Source organism: Pelophylax lessonae (genome assembly GCF_965119305.1).
Source record: "Pelophylax lessonae genome assembly, chromosome: 9".
NCBI lineage: Eukaryota > Metazoa > Chordata > Amphibia > Anura > Ranidae > Pelophylax > Pelophylax lessonae.
Window position 1 is genome coordinate 62240340 of NC_138776.1, and position 20611 is coordinate 62260950.

General features: G+C 43.6%; 1 protein-coding gene across 3 annotated transcripts in view; it reads right to left on the reverse strand.

Annotated features, from left to right (window-relative positions):
• DHX32 (DEAH-box helicase 32 (putative)) overlaps positions 1-20611 on the reverse strand; it is a 186961-nt gene that overhangs the window by 4449 nt on the left and 161901 nt on the right. For all 3 annotated transcript variants that reach the window (XM_082269371.1, XM_082269372.1, XM_082269370.1), the window contains 4 exons: positions 13706-13897; positions 7764-7913; positions 4214-4401; positions 1356-1537 (listed from right to left, as the gene is read on the reverse strand). In XM_082269371.1, the coding sequence (XP_082125497.1) occupies positions 1356-1537; positions 4214-4401; positions 7764-7913; positions 13706-13897 (712 nt within the window). The remainder of the gene's footprint in view (positions 1-1355; positions 1538-4213; positions 4402-7763; positions 7914-13705; positions 13898-20611) is intronic.

The window sequence follows — 20611 nt, forward strand, 5'->3', positions numbered from 1 at the left end:
AAGGCCATTATCAGGGAAAATCAAGGAGGGGGGGTTATAGAAGAGCAGTTAATCCACTCTCCCTTCCTTTAAAGTAATAACATTTGGATTCCCCGGTTTATACTGGGATTTACAGGCAGAGGTACATGGGAAGGAAATGGTCTCTGCTTTTTGTGATCTCAATAAAACACAGATTATCCAGCCAGCCACTGCAGCAAGTGACATCTCTCTCCACTGTGGGGGCAGATGGGAACCTCGCCGCTTTTTGTTCTCTCTCGCCGCCCACACAATTTTTTTTTTTTTCCTCTAATCACAGTTCTGCGTATGGAGGAAATCAGTAGCGCAGAGTTTTACGGATGTAGAATGCAGCTCTGCTAATCCCAGGGGTAAATGATGCACATTCATACACCCCCAGCACTGCTTTCTGATTGGCTGGAAAAAATGACTGCGCTCCAGAAAAACCAATATATCTTTAATTACTGCAAGTTGAAGGTGAAAGGATGAGTGGTGATTTCGGGAATACAATGAATGACATCTTCAGATAAATGTCTCTTTAATGAATACTATAGAACAGTGGTCCTCAACCCTGGCCTACAGGGCCCACTAACAGGCCAGATTTTAGGTATTACCTTGGGGAGATGCAGACTAGAATACTGCAATCAATGAGCAGCAAATGATATCACCTGGGATGTATTTCAGTTATCTGGAAAATCTGGCCTGTTAGTGGGCCCTGTAGGCCAGGGATGAGGACCACTGCTATAGAATACCAATACCAACCTCATTCTGAAAATGCCAGCTGCCTGACTGTCATGCTGATGCTTCGACTTTCTATCCCAAAACAAGTATAGCGATCTGGAGTTGTGAGCTTCATTAATGAACACTTGCACCTAGTCTGGGATTTGGAAGTAATGAAGCCAGGCCACTAGCATTTTCAGAAGGGCAATAATGGCCCACATATGTTTTATGACAGGTTTATACTAAATACTATTTTCTAGGTTTTTTTAAAGAACACCTCCACTAAAACCTATTATTTTGCTTTGGATAGAGCAGGGAAGGGTTTGGGACTATGTGGTGTGTGGTGCTATCTGATCTGTGTGTTCCCCTCACTTCCTGTTACGACAGTAAGAGATAAACATTATTTTAATTGCGTGGAAAGGATTTCAAGCACTTATTTCCCTTCACTTCCTGTCCCCAGCAACACCCCTGAGTGACGGTGTCACCAGAACAGGAAGTGGTGGGATATCCCCTCAACAGACATTCAGGCAACAACAACATGGAAGGGGGTTAGGTCCTTCCCCGCGGAAGAGTTTTGGCTGGAGTAGGGCTTTAAAAGCAGGTTTTGGGAAACATCGGAGGGGGACGTTTTCAGTACTTACAGTTGTGGGGAAATTTCTGTGGCAATCCGTATACAGCTGCTATCTGCCACACTGAATTCATGGAAGAGGACCCATTCTGGGAAAATGGGATGGAAGTAATACCCCGAATTGGGATGTAGCTGGCCTACTTGTTTGTGTATCAGCATGATGTAATTCCCCAAACCGTCAACATCCCGAGCGATCTGCAAGAAAAGTTTGCATTATACCAATAATACATCTGACAGTTTGTGCAATATTAGAACATTTTAATGAAATCAAAGGCATTAGATGGCAGCCAGTTATGCAGACGTGATTAGACTTCCCTAAGATTTTTGAAGTGCTGAAAGCTGAACACAGGCTGGTGTGAGATACTGTGCTATACATACAGTATTCATCACTATTTACATCATGGCCTTGTTCATACGGGTATGCATAAGCGCACACCAGTGCAAGGGCTGTGTTTGCACACTTGGGGATGCACAGGTGTACCATGCACCCCCCTGCAGGCAGTCCCATAGATGTCTATTGGGATATAGCCCCTGCTCCCAATTTGACACCCAGGTGCATGTCACTGAACAGACAGTTTACCGTGGAGGACATGCACCCATATGGATGTCAAATGGAGAGCAGCAGGGGGATCCAAAACGAATGCTCCCATGGTTGTAGAATGGGCCTTCCATCAAGCACATATAGGTGTGATGGTTAGGTGTCCAAAAACCTTAGACCATATAGTGTATATGTGCAAAAAATGGGTGCGCTAGATGTGAGCAATGCGTGTTGAAACAAAAAGGAAAACACAATGAACAAAATACCTAATGAATAAATATACACAGATATTATAAATGGTGCACAATGTGAACAAAAACGTGCTATGGAAATATGAGCAGTCCAAAACAAGTCCAAAATGAAAAAAGGCTGAAATCTTCTTGATAGTGAATGAAGCCCTATCTCCATTCCCAGTCGATGCCTCGTCAGGGGAAACGCGTCAGGGAGAGAAGCCTGCGCCATCCCCACCCGTGGTCCGTGCTGCAGAGCGGCCACGTTTGAATTTGTATTCGTCTATTTATTCCACTTAACTGTAAGTGTTCTACCTTTTTTAATAAAGTCGTTTAACCACTTAAGCCCCGGAGGATTTTCCTGCTAAACGACCAGGGGGTATTTTGCGATTCGGCACTGCGTGACTTTAACAGACAATTGCGCGGTCGTGCGACGCTGTATCTAAACAAATTTGGCGTCCTTTTTTTCCCACAAACAGAGCTTTCTTTTGGTGGTATTTGATCACCCGTGCGATTTTTACTTTTTGCGCTATAAACAAAAAAAGAGCGTACATTTTGCAAAAATAACAATATTTTTCACATTTTTTTATATGAAATTCCTTAAAAAAAAATGTAAAAATCAAAATTTTTTAAAATTTTCGGCCAATTTGTTTTATGCTACCTATGTTTGGTAAAAAAAAAAAATCGCAAAAAGCGTATTTTGATTGGTTTGCGCAAAAGTTATCGCGTTTACTAACAAAGGGAAAGATTTGTCATTTTTGGTGTTTTTTTTTTTAACGTGTAATGGCGGCAATCTGCGATTTTTTTTGCGGTACTGCGACATTGCGGCGGACAGATCGGACCCTTGACTGACATTTTTGACACTTTTGGGGTTACCAGTGACATTTCTACAGTAATCAGTGCTATATATATGCACTGTTACTGTGAAAATACACTGGTAGTGAAGGGGTTAACTTTATTTGGGAGGGAGGGGCTGTGTGTGTCCCTAGGGGCGTGCTTTCTACTGTGATTGGCTGTGGCTTGAGCTGTAAGGACACTGATCAACGGATCTACATACTAGATCCGAGTGATCAGTGTCTTTACAGCGAGGAGAATGACAGGTGGCTTGTTTACACAAGCTGCCTGACATTCTCCCTCTCCCCCGCCGATCGCTGAGTGACCGGCGGACATCGGGTCCGCTGGTCACACGCGCGGGGGGGGGGTCCGTGACCGCGCGGGTGCGCGCCTCCGCGGGCTCGCGCTCGCTCCCCAGAGCCTCACAGGCGAGCGACGTAGACCTACGTCACTCTGCCTGTGAGGGGCTGACTGCCGCAGTAAATATACTGTGAGCAGTCGGCAAGCGGTTAAGAGGTAATGCACTATTGCCTGTTCCACTATTTTTTGGGCACTATCTGTCACAGAGTGTGAGGGGTATAGGAGAGAGACCAACCCCCATACAGCAACAGGAGTCAGAACAAGATTTACAAGACAATTCACTGCCTGCTAGTCTGGATAGTTTGCCTGATGATTTGGAGAACATTATCACTCACCATCTGACCTGTGAAATACTTGCCTTTGGTAAGAGTTTTGATATATCACATATCGTGTGGAAGAGTGAAAGGTTGGGACTTCATATCTATTACATATCTATTACACTGGCTGGTGTCATCTTCTCAAGTGTTTTATTATGTTGAGCTGGTAAGGGTATTACCTCTCTTTTCTTTACACGTGGGTGCCAGGAGGGATTTGGTGTTTGCACGTCCTCCTCTTCACCTTCATTCACTATCAAGAAGATTTCAGCCTTTTTTTCCATTTTGGACTTGTTTTGGACTGCTCATATTTCCATAGAACCTTTTTGTTCACATTGTGCACCATTTATAATATCGGTGTATATTTATTCATTAGGCATTTTGTTCATTGTGTTTTCCCTTTTGGTTCAACACACATTGCTTACATCTAGCGCACCCATTTTTTGCACATCACACGTTTACTTTATCAAGGTTAAAGTTTTGGTTGCTGCTGGAGATTCATTTTTTGTTTGTGCACCTCATTCTTCAACATATAGTGTATATGCCTTGAAAAGGTTCTTGTGGTATTGCTAAATGACCACAGGGGGCTTTTTACCTGCATAAAATATCCAGAGAGAAGGGATTTCTTTATGTTCAATATATTTTCATCAGTGCCAACAGCCGGTTCTGAAACTGGCAGTTCCAGTCTCTTCATTATGTCCAACAGTTCCCCTCGTATGACACACGCCATCTCTAGTGCAGAATAGTTCAACAGGTGATCCTGACACCACCTCTCAATGACGTCTGTAAGAGAGTAAGATTGTCATGAAGTCGCCATGTTTCATTCCATTTTTATTTAATGGGCTAAATATAAAAAAATATTGCACATAAATAGGTCATATTACCACTTACAGCCAGCAGGTGGCAAGTTCTAAGCAGGAGCACCTGTATTCTGTATTACAGAGGATCAGAGCAGTTGTGAAACAGACCTGGATAGATAGAAGGTCAGATTACAAACACTACAGAATGATTCAGAGGAGGGCCATTACCCCCACCTCTCCTTGTCTCAGGCTATTTATCTTGATAATTGTATGCCCTGTGCCTTCCATTTACACGATACACCTTTGGTCCAGCAGAGGATAATGTGAACCTGTTTAGTATGTAACCAGGCAAGGCAAGGTTGGGGATCTGCCATCGTTTTCTGCTGAGGTTGAAGTAATGCTGGCCTTACATGTATATTGTAGATTTCTAATGCCCCGTACACATGCATCGATAGTTGGCCGTGAATTTTCGGCCAACGTCCGATCGGCCGATTTTCGGCTTGTTAGTATGATGCTTTCGACAACCGACTCCGACTTTTCGGCCGAATAAAATCTGGTGTGCAGGCTATAAAATTTTTGTTGGCCGTCAACACAACGGCCGATTTTCGGTCAGTCAGTACAGATTTCGGCAGACAAAAATCTGATGAGCAAGACTGGGCATGCTCAGAGAAGAAAAAACACATGGAAAGTAAACCAGCACATGAAATCACTTCTGAAGTTGATTTTTGTTCTTGTGCAGTCTAGGCACATTCCAACCAACAAAACACAACTCTGGACAAAAGTCGGAGGATCGGTCGGCCGATAATCGTTGCGTGTGTACGAGGCATTACAGATTCCCCCTATCCAAATTTTGTAGCATGAATGGGTTAATCTCCCGTTTCGGCTATTGTATTTTGACAATTAGCCCCATCATCTGTCAGAATACTGAACAGCAGCTGCATCTGAATGGATGCAGGCACTGTTCGGCCAATAATTTTCCACCTGGCTCCTTCAATGTTTAAATTAGAGGATGTTGGCCCATGACAGGGCCACCCACTAAGCAAATTTTGGCCGGTTTATCAGAAACCACACAAAATCCAAACAGCGTACAGCCAGATTTGGATTTAGATGGACTCACTTCTCTGCCAACGGTGGTTCTTTACTGAATTCTAATACTGCAAACTGCAATAGGAATGTTAATGCAGACACCCAGAAGAAGCTGCACATACGCCGAGGGCCACGAAATCCCAGAGTGCTTTATTATAATAAAATAATAATTTCCCTTGGGATTAATAAAGTATTCTGAATGTGAAATAGCTTCAGCTACATAGTCAGCACTTTGGATTTAATCATTCAATACATTTTTTTTTTTTTTAACTGAAGTTCATCCAGGAAAAAATAAAATACCTTTGCAATGGCCCCCACTGCAAGGGTTAAATGTGTATTAAGTCTAGGGGGTACATAAATAAGGAGCAATACCTTATTCCTGGCTCCAGCAGGCTTCCGCCATCAGTGTGACTGGACCAGCTGCATGCTTCCTATTCTCCATGTACAATGCCGGATTGATAGCTCTACATTGTACAAGAAGATACCGAGGGACCATCCTTAGCATAGAGCAGCAGGGAGAAGACATCGACGCTGAAGTCAGCCAGAGCAGGGAACAGTAAGTAATACAGCCTCGTCCAATATCCCTGGAAATAAAGAGCATTTAACCCTAGCAGTACAAGGGGGCCCCCACTGCAAAGGTATTTTTTTACAATCCTGGAGTTCAGCTTTGAGGAACGCAAGTACCTGAATAAGACCTGGGTATCTTGCATTCTTCTATACGGCAAAAACATGTTTTTTATGCCAGTTTATGACAATCTGATTGTGACAGAACCATCTGACTTTGTATTATATTGTTGCTGCCTCCTTTCGTCTGTTTGTTCGGCTGTTCCACGGCCCGTACAGCCCCCCCCTTTGTTCCCCTATGTTTTAGCTGCTACGCTCCAAATTCCTTTAAAGAGGTTGTCACTATGTCTGCAAATTCAATGTGTATTAGCTGCAGATTGAGGGGGGGGATTGTTTCCAGCAGCCCCCTCCTAAAGAATGTCTACTGATTAACTCAGTGCTGTTGTCTAAAATAGGACAGTATGTTAATAGAGTCGGAGACTATTGATAAGCATGTTAATGAGCTCACCTGGCTGTAATTACACAGTCATTGTTCATGTGGTATTCTCAAAGTATATATAAGTGTGTGTTTCTTGCAATAAAAGAGAAGAGAGTTACTCTAGATCAAACCTCACTACAGAGCCTTGTCTCGTACTTGGGGGGGAATTATTGATGTGCTTCATGTATGGCGGATTGGAGTGGTCGATAGCTGTCCGGGTGTTTGGGAGTGGATTATCCTAGACGACTGTAACCCCTTTCATACTTTGGGGTGTCGTAACACTGATCATATAGAAGTTCAGCAGTTCACTGGTTCCAGGTCGGTTTCCGACCGCACACACACCCAGTCAGCCCTGATGAAGGGGAGGCACTTCCCCCGAAACAAGTTGGCTTTTTCTATCACCTGGGAACCAATTTTTACAATAAACTTCGTCAATATAACCACAAGTGCAACGAATGTTTATACTGGGGGCCCCTCTACACTCACTTAACCAGTCCCCAACCAGCTCTTGTGTATTTACTGCGGCAGGCTGGCTCGTACAGGCAGAACAACGTAGGTCTACGTCGCTCGCCTGGGAGGAGCTAGGGGGCAATCCTCAGGGGGGAAGCCAATGTGTGTTTCAGGTGGCTCCGATTGCCGCCTGATACCTGCGATCGCTCCCCGCTGAGAGAGAAGGACGGTCGGCTGTTGTAAACACAGCTGGCCGTCCTTCTCCCTGAAATGATCACAGAGCTCATCTGATCCTTCTATATAGGATTGCATGTCTCTATAGTCATTTCAGAAGCCATGCCCCCCCCCCCCACAGTTAGAATCACTCCCCTAGGGTCACATTTAACCCCTTGATCACCTATACTGTTAACCCCTTCCCTGCCAGTATTATTATTACAGTAACAGTGAATATTTTTAGCACTGATTACTGTAGTAATGTCACTGGTCCCCCCAAAAGGGTAAAAAATATCAGTTAGGGGTCCGATCTGTCTCCCGCAATGTCGCAGTCTCGCTAAAAAAAAAAATCGCATATCGCCGCCATTTCTAGTAAGAAAAAAAAACTATAAAAATTACATAAATCTTTCCCGTAGTTAGTAGACGCAATAACTTTTGCGCAAACCAATCAAAATACGCCTATTACGATTTTTTTTTTTACCAAAAATAGGTGATATGTCAGTATTCAGCACCAGGAACACCGTAACATTGCAATGAATATTTCTGCCCCTTACATGGTCTGAATTTGCTCCTCCTCATCTGGTCATACTCTCTGTAGATGTTGATCAGAGTGAAGTGATCCCCAGCAGGGTGTAAGAACTTCATTCTACTGCTTAGCTTGGCTCCATCGTCATCAATAGGTGAATCCAGGAAACAGCTGGGTGCTGTCAATGTAAAGAACACAGGCCACAATTATTAATAATAATAATAATAATAGATAAATGTTTAACAGTAGCCCGAAATTCTGAATCGGGGCAAGGCATGCTGGGAAATGTAATGAGAAAACCAACTTTCGGGCCACCTTATAGTTTACTGCTCATGTAGCATGTGAACTGTTAGGGGTCTTTATCCTGCATGGTCAGTGTCGTTGTGGTAAAGGCCCACATAGCTACTATGATGGTCAATGGCAGACAGGTGCTTAGGATTCATTCAGCAATGACCTCGCAGCTTTACACATGTCCACTGTAGATTTTTAGATCGAGATGCGTTTTTATTTTGTGTGACCGGTATTGGGGAGGGGGTTGGTAAATGCAGGTGGCTTAGCCAAAGTTTTTCTGCCCCCCCTAACATCCCACCTGAACAAGTAATAGGGATGTACACATAGTCTGGCTGAAAAAAGAGACAAGTCCATCTAGAATGCCATGGCACAAAATAAGCAAGGCGTTTCATTTGGCGGTGGTACCACTGCTGAACACGACCCATTCAGATGAATAGGGCTGCACTGCAACCGCAGATCTGGGGCAGTGGGTTGCCTTCTTAGTGTTTAAACAGGCAATGAGGAATCGCTTCCTGACCACCTGTTAAACACCTCTGCGGATCAGTTTTCAGAAGGGTGGCAAAGGCTGCCGGATGTATGAATAAGCCCAAGATGTGCCTTCCTCTGCTTTTTCTATGCGGGACAAAGTAACAGGTTCTCTCTATTGTTCTCCTATCAGCACATACCTTTCATTACTATACCTCAATAAGCATGCATAATAATGAACCTCGTCCGGTATTTCCTAGCCTGGGAACACATGTACTGGTTGTTGCTAAGCTTGCTGACCCAGTGTAAGTGCTAATAGAGTTTTGTTAAGGACAATGCAGCGGAATTGCAGTAGCATTGGTATGAATGGGCTCTAAAGCAAACAGATCGCTTGCGAAATGAAGAAAATATAAATAAATAAAAGCGAATGCCTTCTGTCTTTGCAGAGTAATCAGCTGTAGTAAATTGGTGGTTTCTGCACCTTCTATTCTCCAGCATCCCAGCAGAAGCTGAATAGAACGGAGATCGCCCAGGACAAAACACAGGGACAGCTAGAATGTAGTTAGTGTGACATTGCATCATTGATCCAAATATTGGCAGGCCTGGCAGGACCCATGTCTCTTGATGCAATTAGTGAAGTGCTGTGAGCGCCCTCTTCTTCATATTAATTCCCTGGACAGCTTGTTCTGCTCTAGCTGTGATCACAAGCTGCAGGTGCAATGATTGCTTGCCATCACTAGGTGGCACTAGTCCATGGCCAAATAGCACCATATATCACAGATAGCTGTACTGTCTGCCCCCACTTTCTTCAATAACCCCACACAGGCAGAATTATTAATACAGAGAGTTCCAGAACTATATAATTCTATATGTGTACGAGTACATCTAAGATTCCGACCTCCTTTCATTCATTCACATTATATCCAGCCACCACCTTTCATATTGCCACACTATGGAGACAGCAATGAAAGCCTTTATATACGCTCACTGGACACTTTATTATTAGGTACACCTTGCTGGTCCTGGGTTGGACCCCCTTTTGCCTTCAGAACTGCCTTTATTCTTCTTGGCATAGATTCAACAAGGTGTTGGAAACATTCCTCAGAGATTTTGGTCCATAGTGACATGATAACGTCACACAGTTGCTGCAGATTTGCCAGCTGCACATCCATAATGCAAATCTCCCGTTCCACCACATCCCAAAGGTGCTCTATTGGATGAGATCTGGTGACTGTGGAGGCCATTGGAGTACAGTGAAATCATTGTCATGTTCAAGAAACAAGTGGTGAGAGGATTTGAGCTTTGTGACATGGGGCATTATCCTGCTGGAAGGAGCCATCAGAAGATGGGGACACTGTAGTCATACAGGGATGGACATGGTCAGCAACAATACTCAGGTAGGCCGTGGTCTAAACAATGCTCAATTGGTACTAAGGGGCCCAAAGTGTGCCAAGAAAATATCCCCTACACCAGGGATCCTCAAACTACGGCCCTTCAGCTGGTGCAGAACTACACATCCCATGAGACATTGTAAAACTCTGGCATTCACAGACATGACTAGGCATGATGGGAATTGTAGTTCCTGAAAAACTAGAGGGCCATAGATTGAAGACACCTGCCCTACACCATTACACCGCCAGCCTGAACTGGTGATACAAGGCAGGATGGATCCATGCTTTCATGTTGTTTACGCCAAATTCTGTCCCTGCCATCTGAATGTCACAGCGGAAATCAAGATTCATCAGCCCAGGCAACGTTTTTCCAATCTTCTATTGTCCAATTTTTTGAGCCAGTGCGAATTGTAGCCTCAGTTTCCTGTTCTTAGCTGACCGGAGTGGCACCCAGTGTGATCTTCTGCTGCTGTAGCCCATTTGCTTCAAGGTTCGATATGTTGTGTGTTCAGAGATGGTATTCTGCATACCTTGGTTGTTAGGAATTATTTGAGTTACTGTTGCCTTTCTATTATCTTGTCCACACAACTACCACTCACTGGATATTTTCTCCTTTTTCAGACCATTCTCTGTAAACCCTAGAGATGGTTGTGTGTCAAAATCCCAGAAGATCAGCAGTTTTTGAAATACTCAGACCAGCCCACCTGGAATCAACAACCATGCCACGTTCAAAGTCACTTAAATCCCCTTTCTTCCCTATTCTGATGCTCGGTTTGAACTTTAGCAAGTTGTCTTCACCACGTCTAGATGCCTATATGCATCGATTTGCTGCCATGTGATTGGCTGATTAGCAATTTGTGTTACCGAGCAATTGAACAGGTGTACCTAATAAAGTGGCCGGTGAGTGTATGTTGGTATACAAGTATGAATATACAGTATAGAGGTGAAGCAGCCATTATGAATATACCCTACACCCTTAAAGTGGAGCTAAAGGCAGTTTTTTTGCACTTAGAGGATAGAGTAAGGGAGGGTTATAACCCCGGTCAGGTTTTTTTTTTTTGCCATCTGTGTCCCATTGAGGAGATTTCCCTTCTTATATCCTGTTGTGGCTATGGTACAGGAAGTGAGGAAATTCCTCCAAAGTGGGGCAATCCTTGGTTGTCACCAAAACTAGTGTCCCCATTGAAAGATTTCCCCCATATGTCTGTTCTGGTGACAACCTAATTTTTTTTAATTTTCTTTAACTTTAAGTGGTAACTGTAGACAAGACAAATACAGTGGGTGAATCTCCCTAAGGTGGGAAAAGATAGCAATAAAAACCTGACAGGGGTTCTCATCCAAAAAAAAAAAATGTCCAACATAAGAATAGGTTGCTTTTACTTTATTTTTAGGGCTCTTGCACACAAACCAGCTGAGCCCATTCAGTGCAATTCCCGGCGTACTGTGTGGATGGAGGAAACTAATAGTGTATGACCAGCTTTAGCGTTTTTAAGAAATTGTATTAATCACTTCCTTTTGTGTCTCCAGAACAGGAAGTGCAATGAACTCTTCCCTGGCAGGTCATAAGTACATAAGTATTCACAGCCTTTGCCATGCCACTCAAAATTGAGCTCAGGTGCATCCTGTTTCCACTGATCATCCTCGAGATGTTTCTACAACTTGATTGGAGTCCACCTGTGGTAAATTCAGTTGATTAGACATGATTTGGAAAGGTACACACCAGTCTATATAAGGTCCCACAGTTACCAGTGCATGTCAGAGCACAAACCAAGCCATTAAGTCCAAGGAATTGTCTGTAGACCTCTGTGATAGGATTGTATTGAGGCACAGATCTGGGGAAGGGTACAGAAAAATTTCTGCAGCATTGAAGGTCCCAATGAGCACAGTGGCCTCCATCATCCCTAAACGGAAGAAGTTTGGAACCACCAGGACTCTTCCTAGAGTGGGCCACCCAGCCAGAGTGAGCGACTGATCGATCGGGTGAGAAGGGCCTTAGTCAGGAAGGTGACCAAGAACCCGATGGTTACTCTGACAGAGTTCCAGCATTTCTCTTTGGTGAGAGGAGAACCTTCCAGAAGAACCATCTCTGCAGCACCCTGCCAATCAACTCTGTATGGTAGAGTTGCCAGACGGAAGCTACTCCGTAAAAGGCACATGACAGCTTGCCTGGAGTTTTCCAAAATGCACCTGAAGGACTGTCAGTCCATGAGAAACAAAATTCTCTGGTCTGACGAAACAAAGATTGAATTCTTTGGCCTGAATGGCAAGCGTCATGTCTGGAGGAAACCAGGCACCGCTCATCACCTGGCCAATACCATCCCTACAGTGAAGCATGGTGGTGGCAGCATCATGCTTTGGGAATGTTTTTCAGCGGCAGGAACTGGGAGACTAGTCAGGATCGAGGGAAAGATGAATGCAGCAATGTACAGAGGCATCCTTGATAAAAAACCGGCTCCAGAGCGCTGTGGACCTCAGACTGGGGTGAAGGTTCATCTTCAAACAGTACAACAACTCTAAGCACACAGCCAAGATAACAAAGGAGTGGCTACAGGACAACTCTGTAAATATCCATGATTGGTCCAGGCAGAGCCCAGACTTGAATCTGATTGAACATCTCTGGAGAGATCTAAAAATGTTTGTGCACCGACCCTCCCCATCCAACCTGATGGAGCTTGAAAGGTCCTGCAAAGAAAAATGGTAGAAACTTCCCAAAAATAGGTGTGCCAAGCTTGTAGCATCATACTCAAATGACTTGGGGCTGTAATTGGTGCCAAAGGTGCTTCAACAAAGTACTGAGCAAAGGCTGGGAATACGCATGTACATGGGAATTTTTATTTTTAATAAATTTGCAAAGATTTCAAACAAACTTCTTTCGTGTTGTCATTATGGGGTATTTTTGTAGAATTCTAGAATAAGGCTGGAACATAACAAAATATGTAAGTGAAGCGCTGTGAATGCTTTTTGGGTACACTGTAGACGCTCTCGCATGTATCTGCTCTCCATATCTTAACACAATATTTTTATTATTTTTGCCCGTGTGAATGAGCCCTTACCCTCCTTTACTCTAAATTAACCCTTTGTTTTCTTTATAAACTAGAAATCTGTTTACTATGCCCTCCTCGCTGGGTGTCGGAGGTGAGTACTGTTAAATTTGGCTTCTACGTTATTGGGGCTGTAATGAAAAATCAATGGACTTCCAGTGTTAGAGTTGGACTAGGTATACCGGGCGACAATCAAAGCATACACCAAGTGCTGACGTGCAGCTTTGGTTCAATGCCGCTTTTTGCCCCAAGGTTTGGGGGGGATGGGGGGAACTTGGCAGGTGCCCGGGACACGTGCTGAGCACATCCTTTTAATCTCTATGTGAACAAGGCATTACTCATTCCCAGTTTTGAACCCAGCAGTGCTTATTGCAGCTTTTTTTCTCCATATTCTGCTGCTGTAATCTCTCATCAAGTCGGGTCATCGGTTTTGTTCATTTTGTTTCACATACTCTGCAATATTTACAGCTCCAGATAGCAGGAGGACAAAGCAATCTCACGATCTGCGCCGCCAGATTTCCCGCACAAAGTGTTTTTATTTTACGGCGTGCTAAAATTGCTATATCGGTGTCATCTGTTCTATTGAAACCACAATTGTCTTGCCGTACCTTTTAATTTGCATACAAATATGCTTTTAGAGGCTGCGTTTGCACGGTCCCATTCCAGAGGCAGACGCTGGCCCGGGGATCGGTGGGCCCCCCGGCTCTCCCCGCGCTCGGGGCGGAAAAGTCCGCTGTTTAGCATGCACAGTAGAAGTCCCTATTGTTTTCCTTGTACAATACCTGTAACCATGGCAGCCAGCGTGAGCATTTCATCCACGCAGTCAAACTCGCAGGCTGCTAAAATAGATTTTGACAGCTGTGGATCCAGTGGAAATTCAGACATAATTATTCCAAATTCAGAGAGATTTCCATCATTGTCGAGGGCTGCCAGGTAATCCAGATCTTCCAATGCCTGCATTAAACTTTCAGGGTCTAGGAGAGAGAAGAATGTACAAGTATTGTTAGCTTGTTATTGTAGACTGCTTCTATAGGATTCTGCAGTGCCTAAATCTTCCTATATGTATCAAGTAATAGAAGTTATTTCTATGCAGCCTGTCCAATTTTCCTGCCGGCCATTCCTAGAATGGTCCTATCTCCTCTTATTAGTCCCATTCATACGTGATTAATTATACTCCAATATTTTATAGAGGTGCAGCCCACCTGGGATTACTGGGAGATTCAGCATCGCTTAGTAGAACTAGTAACAATAGTCCAACTCTTATATTAAAAACGCACAGGCTGTCCACTGGGGCCAAGACCAGGTACAACATTAACCACGGTACCTCCGGAAGGTCTACCCCCCTAATAACCAGGCCTTTTTTTGAGATTCGGCACTGCGTTAATTTTCCTGACAATTGCACGGTTGTGCGACGCTGTACCCATATAAAATTTATGTCCTGTTTTTCCCACAAATGGAGCTTTCTTTTGGTTATATCCGATTACCTCTGCGGTTTTATCTTTTGCGCTATAAACAAAAAAAGGCCGACACTTTTGGAAAAAAAAAACAAACAAATAAATATTTTCTCCTACAAAACACATCCAATACATTTTATCACATTTCTTTACCAATTTAGACCCCGTTCAGACAGGGGCAACACGACTTGGTGAGACGACCTGTGAAGTCATTCATATCATTGAAGTCAATGCAAGTCGCCTCCAGGTCGCCCCAAAGTAGTACAGGACCCTTTTTCTAAGTCGGAGCGACTTGTGTCGCTCCTATTAGAACGGGTCCTGTACTATTCAATGGCGAGCGACCCACCGCGACTTGTCAGGCGACCAAGTCGCCTGACAAGTCGCGCTAGTGTGAATGGACCCTTAGGCAAATATAAATTCTGCTACATATTTCTGGTAAAAAAAAATCCCACTAAGCGTATATTGATTGGTATAGCATCTACAAACTATGGGATATTTTTTTTTTCTAGTAATGATGATCAGCGACTTCTAGCGTGACTGCGATTTTGCGGCGGACATTCTGACCCTGACAATTTTTTGGGGACCAGTGACACTAGTACAGTGATCAGTGCTAGAAATATGTACTGTCACTGTATTAATGACACTGGCTGGGAAGAGGTTAACATCAGGGGCGATCAAAGGTTAAATGTGTGCCTAACCAGTGTTTTACTATACTGCGTGAGGTGCTTTTACTTGGGGAAGAGATGGGATTTATTCCCTGCTTTGCCGGGACACAAACGCCATCCCTTCCCTCCTGTCGGAACAGCAGAACTATGTAAGCAAAGCAGATCGCAGTTCTGTGTCTCTGCTTGACGATCAGCAGGTGGCGGCAGACATCGAGTGTGTGCATTCATGCATCCTACCCGGAAATATACTGGAATTTTTATTTACTGTTATTTTTTTATACTAGTAATGACAGATCAGCGACTTATAGCGGGACGGCAAGCAATCTGACACTTGGTGGGAACTAACTGCCACTAATACGCACTGTCACTGTACCAATGACATTGGGCAGGAAGGGGATAACATCTAGGGCAATCAAGTGGTTAAATATGTGCCCAACAAGTGTTTATGTGTGCTGTTTTTACTGGGGATCTAGATCAGCTTAGCAGGGAATGCTTACACTCACAGAGCTGTGTTCTGTGAGACTCAGATCCGATCGCTGGGTGTCGGCGGTCAATCACTTGCCGGGACCTGGTGATCAACATGTGTGGTGACGAATCACAGCATAGCCGAGTGCCTGCGCCCCATACCCGGAAATGCAGGATCAGGTATATATACTTGATTCTATGCAGCCGGCCCGCGCTGTCCTAGTATATGTACAGTGCTCGGTCAGCAAATGACTAGAATTTCCAAACTCCTGGAGTAAAAACAACATGTAGTGGGGATGGTGAAGTAAACGAGTGTGAGGGAGGGCACAGGGCACAGAACTGGTCTGGGGAGGCTGTCATTATACACAGTGCTAAGCACTGCTACCTTGCTGGGAGGGGAAACACTCACCATGTGGTTTGCAGGGCATTGTTCCAGAACTCCCAGGCAGCAGGCAGACAGAGGGAGCCTGCACCGCTCAGCCAATACAGCTGGCAGCTGGTCAGGGAGCTGGGGGCTTTAACAGATAGGTGGAGCTCCGAGGAAAGTGGACGTTCAGGTGGGTAAACGTCCCTCCCTCATATTTTCCTTTTCGTTTGTTGACAAAAATTTTAATTGATTTTTATCATAGATTTTGTCACTGAAAACATGCTGCTGACAAAAACTATGGCGAAAATATTTTCGTCAATTAAATTAATGCAGCTTTGGTTTTACACTGATCTGATGCTTCTAGGTGTCGTTTAGTGTGTCCCCAGTTGGGTGTCTCTAGTTCCTCACACTGATTCATACATCACTACAGGACATAGAAGTCTAGCATTTTTGACACTACTCCCTCACACTTTTAATTATGTTAAAAAGCCCTTTCTACATATCTTGAATCCTACTTCGTTTTGGCCAGTCTGGAGATCTCACACAATCTTTCCTTATTCCTCCAGCGGTTCTTACTCCTGGAAAGAGTGGTGTTAATGTACTGCTCTTCCAGGAGTTCTGTAAGCCCGGGCTGGCAATATGACACTCCAGGGGGCATTGCCCATGATGGCCTGAGCTCACATGAAGTAGGTTGGGTGCCAAGAACAGTGGCACTGGATTGTAGAGCCTTGCTGAAGGCCTACAAGGGTAAATAACCCCTTGTTAATAAACGAGCACTATGACACTCAAGGGGGGCATTGCCCATGATGGCCTGAGCTCACATGAAGTAGGTTGGGTGCCAAGAACAGTGGCACTGGATCGTAGAGCCTTGCTGAAGGCCCACAAGGGTAAATAACCCCTTGTTAATAAACAAGCAATATGACACTCAAGGGGGGCTTTGCCCATGATGGCCTGAGCTCACATGAAGTAGCTTGGGTGCCAAGATCAGTGGCACTGGATCGTAGAGCCTTGCTGAAGGCCTACAAGGGTAAATAACCCCTTGTTAATAAACGGGCAATATGACACTCAAGGGGGGCATTGCCCATGATGGCCTAAGCTCACATGAAGTAGGTTGGGTGCCAAGAACAGTGGCACTGGATCGTAGAGCCTTGCTGAAGGCCTACAAGGGTAAATAACTCCTTGTTAATAAACGGGCAATATGACACTCAAGGGGAACATTGCCCATGATGGCCCGAGCTCACATGAAGTAGCTTGGGTGCCAAGAACAGTGGCACTGGATCGTGGAGCCTTGCTGAAGGCCTACAAGGCTAAATAACCCCTTGTTAATAAATGCTACTGCACAGCATGAAGTCTCATTGAATTTCAGATGTCTGTAAATTACTCTCCCAGTAACAACTTCATTCAAGGTGCCACAGGGACAGGAAGCAGTGGAAACATCTCCACATTTGGGTCACAGACAATTTAAAACAGAAATGTTAAATCATTCCCACCCTATCCAAAACCCAAAAAAAAAAACTTTGGCTGGAGTTGTGATACAACTTTGTGGAAGTCAACTGTGGAAGTTTTGCTGAATTTCCTTTCATATGGAAGATCCAGGAACCAACAATTGTCAAGCCAACTAGACTGGGAACCTTACCCTAAGTCAGACTGTAATTGTGACAATTTGTAAACTTTGCTTACCCCGAAAAAGCAATATTTGGACAGGCAGAAAATGTATTGTAAGCTAAATATGTATTATCTGCAGTGAATTTTGCCATAGAGTTAACATACTGCTTTTCCGGGCTGATCAGCCCTCAGGGGCTCCCGCTAGCCCACAGGTACTTTCAAATCCAACAGCCCTTCTAGTTAATGTCAGAACTTTCACCTTGCCACTGCCACTTTCCGCCAGGAAATAAAATAAAAAAAAAAAAAAAAAGAACTGCAATATTTATGGCTCATGAATAAAGAAAATAAATCAACAGCCCAATCTATTGATATGCAAATAAGAATGGTAAACGGCATATGCAATATATATATATATATATTTTTTTTTTTACGAAATCTAATACTCTTAGCGCTTAGATGAGGGGGATTTACATCTTCCTAGTAATCTACAGACAAGATGCAGAAAAGCTCATCCATCACAGTAACCTGGGAGCACTGCTTCTACCCGATCAGCATTTTATTGTGTAGAGTTAATGGTGATTCATGTGTAGATACTGTACACTACATGACTATGTAACACTCAGGCTTCACAGTAAGTGGAAATATTTATTAGGCAGTGTGGAAGGTTTAATGCCGGGAGAAGTGAGACCTTGTAAAGTTAAAGCAGTCAGGCGGAAACAACGCGGGCCATGGAAGTGTCGCGGCAGTCAGCCATGAAATGAAAACCTACAGCTTCTACAAAGGACGGACAAGGAGGGAAATAAGCAAGAAGGCGAGATCAACAATGAAATTTAATAAATTAGAGGCCTACTCCACTCAAACATGAACATAGTAGATTTAAAGTGGCTCTGTGGGTAATATAAATGTGGGAGCTACAAGCACTCACATCACCCATTCCACACAAGTGGCCCATCACCAGGTCTCAGTAGTGGGCGTTCACATGCCAAAGCCTACATCAGCCTTTCTCAACGACAGTTCCAAGGAACCCTAGGGTTTCTCTAGATTTTGCTAAGGGTTTCTTTAACTATGAGCAATTTCTCCCTGTCAGATATGCAACCACAGAAAAAGGTTTTCATTTTAGCTATCTGTAAGGGGGTATTCTTCCTACTGACCACAAACCTCTGGAGCAGTCTTCCCATTGACCATAATGCTAATGAACCATAAGCTGTAGACATATAAATTATTAGCGGGTGTTCCCTGAGACCCTAAAACAATTTCAAGGGTTCCTCCATGTTAAAAAGGTTGAGAATGACTGGCCTACAAAATAAGCGACCTTAGGGGAAAGTATTTGCATAGAAAAGTCTGTATGGGCTTTGTCAGCACAGTATAGTGGTTTCCCTTATAATTAAATTCACTTTTATATAAATTCACTTTATATATAAATATACAATTAATGTACCTTTTTTGCAGAAAAGAAAAAGCTTTCCATTTCTCCTAGACCAAGCCTTACCTCCGCTTCAGTGTCTCGGTGAACACTCCTCCATTAGCTGTCCTGAGTTTGGTATAGTGTATAGCTACGTTTATACACCTAAATTGAACTAGTAGCACTTTTGGTGGCATTAGATAACAGCCCACATGCAGAAGCACACACATTTTGCCGCATGAAGAAACAAGGGACAAATAGCAAAAAACGTGCAGCAAAAAATGTGAACACTGCAGCATGCCAAAATGTCCCATGACGCATGCTCCCATTGCGTTAGGTGTGAATGGGGCCTTAAATTGAGGTTGGTGTGCTTACACAAAAACATTGAGGCTGCATTAACATCTGAGCATTTCAAGATGCATGGCAACCCACACCGAATACGCACGCTTTGCCATGAGTTTCAGAAATAAGTATCATGTATAATGATAGAGCACATAGCTAGTCTGAATAGAGTCCACTATGTAGCCTGTAAGACTACATAGTGGACTCTATTCAGACTAGCTATGTGCTCTATCATTATACATACAGGCTAATTATATGACAAAGGGTGGATGGCAACACACATCCTTTAATGTCTACCATCACACTAATGACAAACTGAGGCTGCTGTCAGATAAATCCATGTGTTACAGGACACGGCATTCATAACTCCCGGACTATGAATTAGATATTCAAAATGGCCGCGGGTCATGTGCCTTGGGTTGCTAGGATACCTTCCCTAATATAAGCCATGGAGTGTGGAGCAAGATGGTGCCACTCCCGATGACATCAGTGCGACAAAACGTGTAGGGCGGAGCCACAGCATCATTTCATCACTTCTGGCTTTCGGGTTCATGGAGCGCATCGCATCCTGGACTTCCAGTTTTGGTTTATGCTGATTGAATTTTAAAGCCATGCAAGTGAAATACTGCTTATTTTGATAAATATATACTTACAGTATTACACTATGGAGTCTATTGCTACCATTTACATACACCATTGAGATTGCTGGGGATTGGAAGGAGAAAACGCCCTAGGGTTGGTCCTGAATATCCACATAGAGCCAGGTGGAGCTCTGAATGTTGGTTATCCCTTTTGAGGGGAGAGATTTCTGGTGATTGAAACAACAAGAGGTGGGCACATGTGGAGACAACGGGCACATTGCATGATATTGTGGAACTCCCTTTGCTGCAACACTTCCAAACATCGTTTCTTCTAGCAGCACCATTATAAGGACTTGCAGTGATGGCTGGAATGCTGGATTAACAGAAGGATTATACATATACTATGTATAGACTGTCCATGTAGAGCACAGATCACTTTAAATCAGCCTGTGTCACCCTATATTATATATACATATATATATATATATATATATACACACACACACACATATACACACATAGTAAACCCCCCTCCATCGCGGGGGTTACGTTCCGAACCCACCCGCGAAAAGTGAAAATCCGCAAAATAGAAAAACCCTATTAAAAATACACTGTAGGCATGGTTTTTTCTTACTGTCACTGTACTTTTAAAAGCATTTTAAGGTCTTTAAAACACACTTTTAAAACAATAGAAACTCATTTAAACACATAAAAGATACTGAGAGACAGAGCAAGAGCTATGGAAAACACAAAAATATTTAATTTTCAATGATTTATATAGTAAAATAACATTACAGATAAAAAACG